The 13,419-nt window shown below is 39.9% G+C and overlaps 2 protein-coding genes across 2 annotated transcripts; one reads left to right on the forward strand and one right to left on the reverse strand.

The window, feature by feature from the left end:
* Positions 1-2,792: 2,792 nt before the first annotated feature.
* On the reverse strand, positions 2,793-3,173 carry mrpl36 (mitochondrial ribosomal protein L36). The gene has a single exon (XM_031741742.1). It carries the CDS (start codon positions 3,171-3,173, stop codon positions 2,793-2,795), a length of 381 nt encoding a protein of 126 aa, XP_031597602.1.
* A 1,455-nt stretch (positions 3,174-4,628) lies between these two features.
* ndufs6 (NADH:ubiquinone oxidoreductase subunit S6) lies at positions 4,629-7,487 on the forward strand. The gene is made up of 4 exons (XM_031741744.2): positions 4,629-4,812; positions 5,119-5,172; positions 5,919-6,041; positions 7,353-7,487. The coding sequence occupies exons 1-4, from the start codon at positions 4,669-4,671 to the stop codon at positions 7,419-7,421; spliced, it is 390 nt and encodes a 129-aa protein (XP_031597604.1). The 5' UTR covers positions 4,629-4,668; the 3' UTR covers positions 7,422-7,487.
* The last annotated feature ends 5,932 nt before the right edge of the window (positions 7,488-13,419 follow it).

Raw genomic sequence — 13,419 nt, forward strand, 5'->3', positions numbered from 1 at the left:
TTGCCAAACATCTTTCAACCAGTTTGGTTTCTTCGGCACTTTGGGACTGAGTGTTGCAGTCAGTCAGAGCGTTTCTCTGCATGGCCCCTTTTCTGGCCTTTAGTAAACATACAGTGGCAGAGAATTTGCCCAAAGTTTTGAATGTGACTGGGAGTTTGAAAAGCGACCGTCCATGATGCACACTTTGGCTCCCTCTTGTGGAAGAATGATGGAACTCAGTCTGATGTTGTTAGAAACTTCAGTTCCACCACATCCCAAAGGTGCTCTGTTGGTTGAGATCTGGTGACTGTGGAAGCTGTTTGAATACATTGAACTCACTGTTCAAGAAACCAATTTGACATGATTTGAGCTTTGTGACACGGTGTGTTATCCTGCTGGAAGCAACCATAAAGGTCATAAAAGGAGCGACATTGCAGTAGATTGGTCATAATATAAACCAGGATTGTTCAAAATGCAAGAAAAAAAGGCATGAACATTTGCATACTGACAGATTTTTTTTAAAAAATACTTTTTCATATAAAAACAACACAAACAGTTTTGATCAAAAATCAAAGTCCCCATCTTCTTCCTGTTATTGGCCGCCATAAAAATAAAAAAGTGACTTAAATATTGCAAATTTGTCCAAACAAATACATGAAATATCTATATGTTGCTCACACACTGCACACTGACCTCTGGAGAGCCCTCGCAGCTGAATAACCAGCATTGTTTGGCAGAGATTTTTAACACTTGCAGTTTGTACGGTTTGCACTGTTTTTTATTTTATGTGCAAAGGCTGGGATGTGTGTAATGGATTTTAGTCCTCCTCAAACATTTGTATTTGTCTTTTGGGGGGGTGCTAAATGTCAGTAAGTGTAACCATAAATGGGTTTTCAATGCCAGTGTAGGTGTTAACTGGTTAATTCTATTGCATTTAAAAAATAAATGATCATTTTAAATTGTCTTCATAAAAAAATACCTTGTTATCAGTCAGTGCATGCTGTGCAGTGTTCATTTGTTCAAAAGATTTGTCTTTTTTGTTTTGGAGATTTTTTAAAACAAGACGGTGGTGGAAGTTTTGGTCAGAATATTTGGGTCCTGATTTTAAAGAACATAGAAAAACCTAGTGCACAAATCTTCCTGTTTTTTTTTATTTTGTTTGTATTTTTAATGATTTTTACATAATGTACTGCACTGGGTGGGTTGTGGTATTTATACTTAAGAGTCCAAGAAAACATCTCTCACACCGTCACTGCCAGACAGAACCAGGATGGGGCCATGGTTTTATTTTGTTTATGCTGAATTCTGACCGCACTATCCAAATGTTGCAGCAGAAATGAAGACTAATCAGACCTGGCAACATTTTCCAATCTTCTGTTGTCTCATTTTCATGATTCTATGTGAATTGTAGTCTCAGTTTCCTGCTCTTAGATGAGGAGTGGCACTTGATGTGGGCTTCTGCTGCTGTAGCCCATCTAGTTCAAGGTCAGACTTTACTGTGTATTTAAAAATGCTCTCCTGTATACCTGGGTGTTACCGTTTTATCCTCCTATTAGGGGTCTGACCCTCTCTGTTGACCTCTGGCATCAGCAAGCCATTTTCACCCTGCTGCTCACTGGATATTTGGTCTTTTTTCATTCTCTGTAAACCCTAGTAAGGGAAATTGTTAGTGGACCGCAGTTTCTGAAATACTCTGACCAACCCGTCTGGGACCAACAACCAGGTCATCTTGACAATCTCTACATCACTACTTGCTGCTATGAGATTTTCTGACCATCTACAGCTGAATCACTCTACCTAATAAAGTGGCCATTGAGTATCTATGTATCTATCTATAGTACTGTGCAAATGTCTTGAGCAAACTCTCATTGATTTATATTTTGTTTGGAAAAAAAAATGGGAAATAGGTTCAAAAATAAATGTAAATACAGTATATAAGGGAATAACATTGTTTGTTCAATCCTCGCAAGCTTTAAAATCGATACTTGGTATGACCATGTTTATTCTTCAACACAACCTGAACTCTTTTAGGTCAGCTTTCTTGTCATGGCTTTATTTAGTCATTAGGAATAGTTCTCCAGGCTTCTTGAAGGACATTTAAAGCTCTTCTTTGGATGTTGGCTACGTTTCGTTCTGTTCTCCATCAGGATGATCCCACGCTGCTTCAGACCTTGTTGATGCAAAAATACTATTCTACTCCTGTAAAACTTTGTTATCGTTGGCATTTTTTAATAGACTCAAGATGAATTGAGTCAAGTTGAGACAAAATTACTTCTCATTTCTTTAGTTGAGTCACTTACCCTAAAAAAAGTGAGAAGTAATTATCTCTTTTGAAACAGGCTGCCAGTAACAAAGTGCCTAAAGACACAGTTTACAGTTTCTTTGCTAAGTTGCCTGCTATAGAAGCAACACTTGTGCATTTTTAATGGTTGAATGATAGGTACCAGAAAATGGTCAGGTACAAGAACTGGACTGAAAATAAGTGAAAAAGAGGCCACTGTCTAAAGAAAAACTTTTGAAAGACCTTCACAAAGCCTGGTAACTATCGCTCAAGACCACATTTTCTTTTTAAAAGCCAAAAAAAGCCAAAAAAACCCACCTAGCTTTGGAATCAAAATATGCAAAAACACAGGGCGGCTCAAGAGTTTTGCTCAGTATGCGTAAAAAATGTGTCTTTTTTGTTGTTAAGAGAGGAACAGAAGAGAGGTGAGAAGATTTCAAAGTATTTTTCAGCCAAGCAATTTATTACTTCAGCACAGTTTTCGTAAATATCCACGCCTTGGGTGCAGTCACCCCCACGCTCGTACATCACTTCAGCCCTGCCTCTGCTTGTGTCTTGGATTTGTCTTGCAGAACACAAACAAACGTCCCCTCCTTATAACAAAGAAGCAGTCCTTGCAGCGCCTCTTCAGGGCAGTTTTGGTTTTCATTCCCGCAGAGGGCTGTACGCAGGGAACGTGCCGGCACTGTCCCAACAGAGAGGTTTCACGCCGAGCCGGGAAGCCAGAAGAAGGGAGCTGGATGGAGCTGACGCTGGCCGATGATGGGAGAAATGCACGAGAACCGCCGCTGAGCGTAAAGAGAGATCTGTGAACAAAGGCTGCCGGTGAAGAGAAGGTCAGACGCCACTGGCTCATCTGGGCCACTTGCCTAGCTAGGGAGGTAGCCAGATGCTTCAGCAGGAGGGGGGCCATGGCGGAAAAGCTGCAAAGAGAATTCCAAAATAGATATTTTTTAGTTCTTCATGTTGTGATGCAGAGCTGAAAAGATTAGTTAAGTTTTTCACTAGGCAAGTATTAGCCATTCATCAAGCAAAAACTATTGAAAATGTAACAGTTATTGAAGCTCCAGGTTCTTAATTGGGTGGATTCACCATCTGTTTAAAATAAGTGCATTGAAATCTTTTGGTCAGGTGAAACAGGGCATCCAAAGAGGTCATCTTAGTCTGGGAAGGTGTGACTGGTACCTGTTCATCGTTTTTGTGACATTTCATTGGGAATCAAACTGTCACACAAAATCACAAAACATTAATTCATGCGGACCTATCCTGTGGGTCATTAGTTTCTCATCCGTATGAAACATCCCGTTTTGGCTCCCTTGCCCCTCCCTTTGAGCCCGCACTCTTCTAATTGGCTGCCCCTCACAAACCTAAAGTTTTGACAGGAGGCGGAGCTGCGTGCCTAAGATGACCACATTTGGAATACCTGTCCTAACTGACCTCATACAACGTTTAGAGTAGGAAAAAAAAAGTATGAAATTTGAGTTTTTTGGCTCACAGTAAATTCTTGCACATATGCCGACTTCTTTATTTGAAACTTCGGCCTTTTTGACACAAGCATCACCCATTGCAACCCGACATAAATGAGAGGAAATAACAAAAAGCACAATACACCGCCTTGAAAAACGTTCTAATACTATTGGAGATGAACAAACTGGGGCAAACAAAAGTAATTATATTAACATGTTTTTTTTAATACAGTTAGCAACATATTGCAGAATAAGCACTACTCATGAGGCCTAGTACGTGAAACATTAACCAGCTACACACCAATTTAATAAATTCTTCCATGGGCCTTTAAAAAATGATATATTTAAAGGCTACTACCTTCCTTGTACAAGAAAACTCTGTACATGTAAAGATTACCACCCGGTGTCCACACAGCATAGCTATGTAACGGCCAAGGAGACGAGCATGTCAGAGCTGACCTGCTAGCACTAGGCTAAATAAGCATTCACACAGTCTTGCGCAGAAAACATTACAAAGTCAAACAACACAAACAAACCTTTCAGAAATCACTAGAAGGTTGAATTCATGGGGTTATGCCCCTGTAAGTACGTGTTAATCGCCACAACAAGAACCACACTGCTTTCTTGCTTCAAGTACATACAACAGCTTCCGGTGTATGAGAGGATAGTGAAGCCCTTATTTTTGCCTTTCAGGCAGTTTCCTCTCGCTAGTTTTGTGGGAGAACACACCCCCTCCTCCATACTAACAGTCTCCGATTCCGTCTTTTTAAATTTGAACTATTTAAAATTTTATAATATATGTCAAAATAAATAAATGCACCTTGCCGAAGGCTTGCCACCGGTAAAGGTTCTTTGAGCCTGAAAAGCAAGACTCGGGGCGAAATTAAATTACGGTATAAGCGTCCTTTGCGAGGCAGTCTGGGAAAGCAGGTTGTTGTAAACATGGCGGCCACAGTGGGCAGAGTTCTGTCCTTCAGTAAAAATGTTAAGCTGCTTGTTTCGCCTTTGAAGCTTTCTGCTGTACCTGCTCATCGTTATAGTGTAGATGTTTCCAATACCGGCGAGCCCATCACTCACACCGGACAGGTGAACTGAAAACTGCCTCTGTGTTACTGTTATTTTACCCGATGAATCATTGTTAGCTAACCTTAGCATAGTGTTACTGACGCCAGCAGCTCCAAATTACTCTGCTTATAAGATGTTTGACATTTGAATGCTGGTCACTGATTATATTGCATACACAATATGCAATATAATACAATAAATATAAATGTTTCATTTAGTTCCGCTCTTAAAACAGTTCTCATAATAGGACCACAATGTTAAATCACAGATAAACAAAATAAAAGGGTGCCTGTAAACTGCTGTGTGTAATTTTTGTTTTTCTCCTAGGTGTTTGATGAGCATGATTACAGGAGAGCCAGATTTGTTGGCAAACAGAAAGAGGTAAGAAATAAGCTCTTGACAATTTGTTAATGTGTGTATTTATTGGCTAAGCTTAGTGTAACCCCTGCTAACTGGGTTTAGGGCCTAGGACTTTCAGATCCAAGACCAAAACTGTGTGAATGACTTAGCAAAATCAAGAACTGAGAATTGTAGTCTCAAAGAAGATGAGCACTAGAATCCTGAATGGACTGCGAGGTTGCAGACCAAGAAAAAACTTCAGTTTTTCAGAAGATACACCTTTAAATCAGACTGAAGTATGCTAAAGACAACTTGGAGAAAGATTAATGCATACTGGAAGCACGTCCTTAGGTCAGATGTGGGTCGTCGCTTTGTCTTCCAACATGACAACGAGTCAGAACATATGTTGCTCCTGGTGAAGAACTGCCTCCAAAAGACCAAAGTGAACGTTATTGACTGGCCTGCACAAAGCCCTGATTTGAATCCCACTGAAGACAAAGGTCAATGCCAGAAGATCATGGAGGGTTAATAATTGTGACTGGCAGTTTTTGTTTTTTGCGAAATAATTGTGTTTCTGTGTGCAAAGTAAATTAATGTAAGCATCCAAAATAAAACTAGGAGGTTTGGAAAAGCTGTTTTAAGTAGCACCTGGAAAATACTTTAAAAAAACAAAACAACAACAACAAAAAAACATGCACATCAGTGCAGAGTCCCCATACCACACCTAGCAACTTCCTCGTCGAATTTTGGAAAGTACTTACACAATTGCTTTGTATTGTTGCTTAAAGGTGAATAAGAACTTTGCCATCAACCTGGTGGCAGAGGAGCCAGTGTCTGACATCGAAGCCAGAGTGGTATCTTGCGATGGGGGCGGAGGAGCGCTGGGACACCCCAAAGTCTACATCAACTTGGTAAGACCCTGCAGACACCATTAAGATAAAATTATTTCAAGGTCTTGGTATTCATATCACTGGGATAGGCATCGGATAGCATGAATCTCCTAAACCTAGCAGCTTTGTGCAGTGAGGGTTCTCAGAAAACACAAAGGTGCTGTTGCACTGATAAAGTTGGCAGCATGATGGTTGGCACCATCGCCTCACAGCAAGAAGCTCCTAGTTCTGAATCCTCCTTTCTGTGTAGAGTTTGCTTGATGCCTCTGTGCCGCCTGTCACCCTCGGACAGCTAGGACAGCCTCCAGCCCAACCACAACCCTGAAGTGGATAAGAAAAAGAAAATAGACAGATGGAACGATGAAGTTTATTTAGCACTGAGGCCGAGTGATGAGTCCAAAAGACTGTCAAACCCCGTTTCCCAAAATGTTGGGACGCTGTATAAAATGTAAATGAAATTCAGTTTCATATTTGGTGTAATATTTGATTGATGATGGTATCCAAACTCGGGGAAAAATATTATTTTATCTGAAAATAAATTGAAATTGATCAATTTCATTTTTTATGGGTTTTTTTTTTTTTTCCCTTTCTTTTGTTTTTTTTTTTTGGAACAAAGTTGGAACAGACCAAACAAAAGACTAAAAAGTTGCGTAATTCTAAAAAAACCAAAAACCATTATCTCACAATGACTTTTATCTGATTGGCCATTTCTGTAGGCACAGGACGAGGCCATAAACTAATAGTGAAGATGGCTCCGTCTCTGGAAACAAAAATAAGCTACCGATGCTATCCAGACTTTTAAACAGGACAAAGTGTACATGTATTCTAACAGCATGGCTTTCTGAGTCTTTCTTCCACTTACCCATTTCCTGGTTGGGGGGGGGCTGAATCCTATCCCAGCTGCTACAGGTAGAGCGGTGGGTACGCCCTGAACAGGTTGCCAGTCTGTTGCAGGGGTCACACAAAGAGGCAAGGATTTCAAAACTAGAACAGCTGCGCTCTTCACTTCCTGAATGTGTACAGTGTGTTAAATAGGATTTGAATAATATGAAGATCATTTCTTTTGTTTTTTTTTGCTTTATAAATCATTTTTATGTTCCTCAATGTCCCGACTTTTTACCAACAGTGTGGCATCATTGTTAAAATGGATAAACTCAGCAAATTCTGTATGATTTCATTAAGCACAATGTAGGTTGGAGTAGAACAGTTGGCGAGACTATAGCCCGACTCTGCACATATAATCTGTAATATTTTATTTAGAGTGTTGTTTTGATCTAAGATCATTTAATGTAATGTTCCCAAACTGTAAACGCTCTTGTTTTTTGTCTTCAGGATAAAGACACAAAAGTGGGAACTTGTGGCTACTGTGGACTGCAGTTCAAGCAGAAGCATCATCACTGAAACTTTTCCTCTTTGCTTCTCTGTGTAAATCACCATATTGGTCAATAAATTATATCTTGTCTGAGAGTTCATTCTTTGTAATTAAGCATCCTGGAATAAAGACAAAGACTGCACTACACAAAGTTTTGTAGACAGTCAAATGTGTACAGACAGTTTCTAATTATTTCTCTTGTAGATTTGAAGGCGAAGCTCTGAATAAGTTGCTGCTCTTACTGTAGATTCACCGATGCTGCTGTACGTTTGGTTAATAGGATGCAGTTCCACCCTGTGACAGCCAGAGGTCAGCAGAGTCCTGCATGGGTGTTTATTCTGAGGCTGGAGACAAAGACTGAAGGGCTTTCTTTCAGGAAATAAGACAAGTTTTACATTTTCTTCTTTGGACACAGCAAAATAATTTTTTTTTCTAATATAATGCATTGAAAGGTGATGCAAACTTCTAATTAAAATCAATGAAAATACAAGTAGTGTAAGTTGCACCAAAGTGTTACCTGCTTCAAAGTTAGGATTGTTTCTTTAGTACATGAAAGAGATGATAAATAGAGGACTTTTGTCAGTTGTTTACAATGAAGAGCACTAAAAGGACCTTAACATTCCTCCATCGGCTCCCGACGATCCGCGCTGTAAGGTCTTGCTCTGCCAGGATACTGTTGGGGTGGGGGTGGAGGGGCAGCCTGATAGGACACAGCAGCGCGGAACAATACATGTTTGAAGAAGATCATATATATATTTCATCAGGCTTATTCTCCATAGACCTCTGCATGCCAAATTGGCCTGCGCTTGGCTCGGGCTCCAGACAGCACTAGCCTGTTCTGTCCCCAGTGATGCAGGCAGTGGAACTGCATTTTCCACACCATGGAGCTCAGGTTGGGAAGAGTTGTCAGGCTGATATAATTGGCCCTGGTGACTCCTGGAAGTGAGGCTTACGCTGTAGTTAACCTCATCTATAGTCAAGACCACAGTGGATGATTGAAGGGGAGAGAGGTGCACTGTTAAAATGAGGCAGGCGAGCCGGGTCAGTGTCAGAGAGCTGACTGGTTGGTCTTGCGGTTGGTAAGTCTGAGTGGTTCAGAGGCGGTGGTTGGATGGGTTGGAGGCATTGCTGGGGGCAAAATCTTCAGATGAAACTGAGCGTGTGAATTGCACAGTGTTTTAGTCCTGGGTTTGACTGCACTGCTTCATTATTCAGTGCCTTTAAATGCGCTGCTCCAGCATAATGTAATATTCTTCAGCATCATATATATATATATATATATATATATATATATATCAAGGAACTCCAGATTGCAAAGGTGGATTTAACCAATTTGCAGACTGGCTCATTCATGGGTGCAGTTTCCAACTGTCAAATCAGCACGGGATTGAACGCTACATCCACTTACCTATTTTCCTTCTCCATAATATTAGATCGTAATTGGAAATATAACCCTTAAGCATATTATGACCTACAGTGTCGGGTCAGACCATGCAGACAAAGATAAGCTCAAATGAGACTGTAATCACACTGAAAATGTCCCCACCACCGAGCCTCACAGTAGATAATGGAGTTAAATGCCACAGAATTCCTTAGCACGGCGTCCTTCCACAACAATCACTCACTCCACACAAAACATCCTCCTCATCGCTGTAATTGCCCTATTAAAATATTTCTCCTTGAAGATGTGTCACATTACAGACCCCGCGGCTCATTAAGGAGCTCCCTGCAGCCAATTATCTGAGCATCCATGTCTGGAAGCCAGTGTGACCAAAAGGGGCTCAGAGGCAGATCTGGGAGCAGCCTGTCCTCCTCAAATCTACACCTACTGTATGAGAGTCAAAACAGAAAACTGACCTTTGGTCATTGTCTCGGGGCGACTCCACTCAGCTCCACTTTAGAGTCAGGTGACAGAGCGTCTGACCTTTACCATGGAAATAATGACTTGTTCTTGTGCCAGGAGCTCAGAGGGTTACCGCAGGGAGCGAGACACCTCTGGCGACATGTGACAGTTTTTGGAGGAGAGAGTTTGCACTCAGCACTTTGATAGCCCCGGAAAACCAAAGTGTGTGTGACAAGACACAAGCGACTTAGAAGTGTGTGTATATCTATGCCTGCGTGTGTGTGTTTGAGTGTGCAACAGAGACATAGTGTTGAAAGGAAATAGGTGTCAGACAAGAGGTGCAGAGAGGAGTAATTTAAAGTTGTCAATACTTCCTGTGCAGACATTCCACCTGAAATTTTAAAAATAAAAGTGATTGTGAAAAAAGGGTCCGATTGTGAAGGGAAGAAGAAATAGAATATGAACAAACAATACATGTTAATGCAAAACATTTGCAGCTTACTTTCCAAGGTCACTAATAAAGCCCTTCGCACATGTCTCTGTGTCAACTATCCCTCGAGACACAAAGAGCCCAGAAGCTCCCGGTGCTGTGAGACAGACAGGTAAACAGTGAGTCTAACATTCCCCGACCTGTGCAGCAACACACTGAGTCTTAATCACATTATATGGCCCAGGGAGCAGGCCTGCGTGTCAGACTGGCTGTTGAGTCGTTCGACTGTGTCGACAGCAGACAGAGGAGAGGTGAGACAAGTGGAGGGACAGAGGGAGGGAGAAGATGGAGGAGGGAATATGGAGGACGGGGGAATAAGTTGGGGAAGGAGGTAAGAGGAGACACGACATAGCTGGAGCAGTTAAAAGGGAAACGTGAAAAAAACAGACTGTTAAAAAAGGGATACAAGAGAAATGTCATGACGAAAAGATTCATGCTGCATTTCTAGTTTTAACATTTTTGACTGTGATTTCACTCAGTGTTAGGTTTACACACAATATCCTCCCCAAAAGCATTTATTTGAAAGAACTTTTGGTCTGATTTGATACTTTAACCGTTAAAAGAAGTCTTCATCTTCAGTCATTCTTCTGACTAAAATGTCATTTCATTTTTGTAATAATTTAGATGTCTAAATTCTTTTTGTTACCATAAAATTGTAGCAGATTAAATCTAGAGTTAATTTGTTTGACTAAAATATAAAGTGTAAAAGATTTATCTGGTTTTACTGGTGAGAGTTGCTCCACACGGTTTACAAAACAGGGAGCTGGTTGTACCGTTTCGCAAAAAAGTTATACCGTTTAGTTGGGGCAGATCAGATGTGTGTGTCTAAACCTATTTCTGACTGGATCACTTACAAACTAGTCCCACCTTTCTACACAACTTCATTGGTTCTCATTGGATCTCATCTCTCCAGATTATCTTCATTTAATTTTTAATCGCTTTTGCAAGTTTCAACACACTTCATCATAGTTTTTGTCCTTGTGCCTTAATTTTTATTTAGTTATAATCAAACTAACCTTTTCTTTTATCAGAAGAATAGGTTGTTGATGACAACTGTAACTTAAAATTATTGTTCAACAAAATGAACACTGGTTAAAAGCAAGCTGAGATTTTTTTAAATGTCAACTTTGCATTTATTTATAACCTTTAGTTAGCTTTAGCTCGGCCTATGAGTGAATTGTTTTTCTTTTTTATTTAAATGAAGCTAACATAGAAGTGTAAAAAATAACTGCAGTTCCTTGAAAAGCCACTTAAGACTGGGTTAAAAATTTAAATTAGTCCAATAGACAGTGTAAAAGATCGATGTAGCTACCTTGCTGATGTAGCTACCTTGCTGATGTAGCTACCTTGCTTTCCTTTTGGAACCTCAAATTGAGTGTTTTATCTTTTTTCTCTTTTTCTGACCGTGAAGCCACTCCCTCATTGACAAGTTGTTAGCCAATGAAATTTCAGTTTCATATCGCAGATAATCCTCCTTTTTTTTTTTTTTTTTTTAACATAGTACGAGTAAGATGTTGTCTGATTGTTCTTCAGGTGACTCAGGAGTGACATCATTCCTGAGTCAGTGTGCTCCAATGGTAACGTCAGAGCGGGCACAAAAACCTTTTTTACTTCTTACCAAGGTAGAACAATTCAAGCATCACTACCAAAAGACAATAATACTTGTTTTGGGAGGGATTAAAAAGACTGCTGCAGCACATCCATGGATAGAGCCAAGTCAATGCTCTGCCTGTGCCACAAGTCACAGATCCGCAACAGAATAAAGGTTCAACAGTTTTACTACTGTTTGCATTCACTGCCTCCATCTAGGAATGTAAACTTTAGGTTGGTGAGGCTGCTCCGACTTTCCAAACTGGAAATCCCATATCATTGAACGTTCCAGATGAAAATTTTTACTTGGAACTTGTAAATTATAATTTCCGCTAATCAGAAGGTTGTTGGCTGAATCCCTGAATAGTCTAGTTTGGATCCCGATGCATTTTTCGGGAGTAAATGTTAGAAAGTGCTTTGGAATAGATAAAAGCACCGTATGAATATGTTTGTCACTGGGTGAATGAGAGTTGCCCTAGAAAGCCTGAGTGTTCAGCTGAGTAGAAAGGTGCTATAAGTGGTGAGTGCTATATGGTGGTAAGTACCAGTCCATTTACCATTTGCAGAATGGTAATTTTTTTTTTATTTTTATTAAATCTGACCAAAAAGGAGTGAGCCCATGAACTCAGCAGGAAAGTGTTTACTTTCTGGCTGAAGGTTTTGTCCCATAGATTCTGTAGGACCATCGCTATCAGAGAGAATGCAGATTTAAGACACTTCTGCATTGGCTTCGTTTTCCTAACTTGGAAGATACATCAGTGTTTCATGGTGTCTGTAGTCAGTCCTCATAGACTCCTTTTTTAAAATGTTCAGATACACATTAAAACTTTGCTTACATGTACAAAAAACACTTTGTTCTCTATAGCTAATTCTTTTTCTAATAGCTAATTTGTTCTTTCTAGCCATTGTATGGGGGATGAATTTACACAGTTCAGTCCTCTAACCCACAGGTGTCGAGGGCCACTGTACTGCTTGTTTTCCAACTAACCTGCCCTTGTAGCTTCTTATTGGCAAAGCACACCTGATGCAGGTAATCAGCAGCAGGTAAGGCAGGGATATCTCAAAAACAAACACGATGTTGGCCCTTGAGGACTGGAGTATGACACCCCTGCTCTAACCTGTTTTATGCTTAAAGTTATATCTTATCAGTTGTAACTGCATCTGAGTGACAGTTGTTTTTTCTTCAGCATTTAGTCATCGTAAGACACACTATGTTTGTTGTTCAGTCTCTCCAGCTCCTCATTCAGTTTGAAAGCTGTTTCCTGCTAGCCAACATCAGACTGCCATCCAATATGCTAGCACTGAATTACTGTAGTACCTTGCTAACCAAGCGTTAGCTATTAGCACTCCAGTGCTACTCTGTCATCCAAATGTGGTTTAAAATGTATTTAAATTAAAAGAAAAATTAGAAAATGAAAGAAACTGGATTGTAACACCAAAATTACCAAAGGCTTTAAAAAGGCAGTCCAGAAACCAAAGTGTGATGGCTTCACTTCTTTTTTTTTTTTTTGTACTCGGGCTATGCTAATGTAATCAACAGAGAATTATAACCAACAGATTGTTCACTTTCCAAGAGCTCGACTATTTGAAATGTTTTCCAGCTCTTTGATTTTGGTTTTTAAGATTATAGCTCTAGCCTACTATTTTGGTTCTACTTTGAGTAACAAAAAAGAAAAAAAAATGAGCAAATTGTAGTGAGGCAAACTTGCAACCAGCTAGTGAGTACAGTGTAGTGTTTATCAGCAAAATAGATGAATCATTTTCTTAGCAGTTATTTTAGACCACAATAGGAAATGAGTAATGTGCTCAGTTTTTGGTGGCTGTGAACTTCCAGTGAATGCTAATGTTGCACAGTGGTTGAATGTGTAAGTAACCAACCTTTAGCCTTGTTTTAAATGTACTGTGGTCACAGCTTCTTTCTGCTGACCCTTAGTTGACAATAAATGTGTTATTGCTTGTTTGAATTTCACAATAAGTATGCAATTATTAATGAAATTATATATTAAAAACACAGGCACAAATACTGTATTAAAAATAACAAGCTGGACCTTTTCCTAACCAAACCTAAGTCACGTTAACACAACTTGATAAAATGCATACTCCT

This window comes from Oreochromis aureus, linkage group 22 (assembly GCF_013358895.1).
Source record: "Oreochromis aureus strain Israel breed Guangdong linkage group 22, ZZ_aureus, whole genome shotgun sequence".
NCBI classification, from domain to species: domain Eukaryota; kingdom Metazoa; phylum Chordata; class Actinopteri; order Cichliformes; family Cichlidae; genus Oreochromis; species Oreochromis aureus.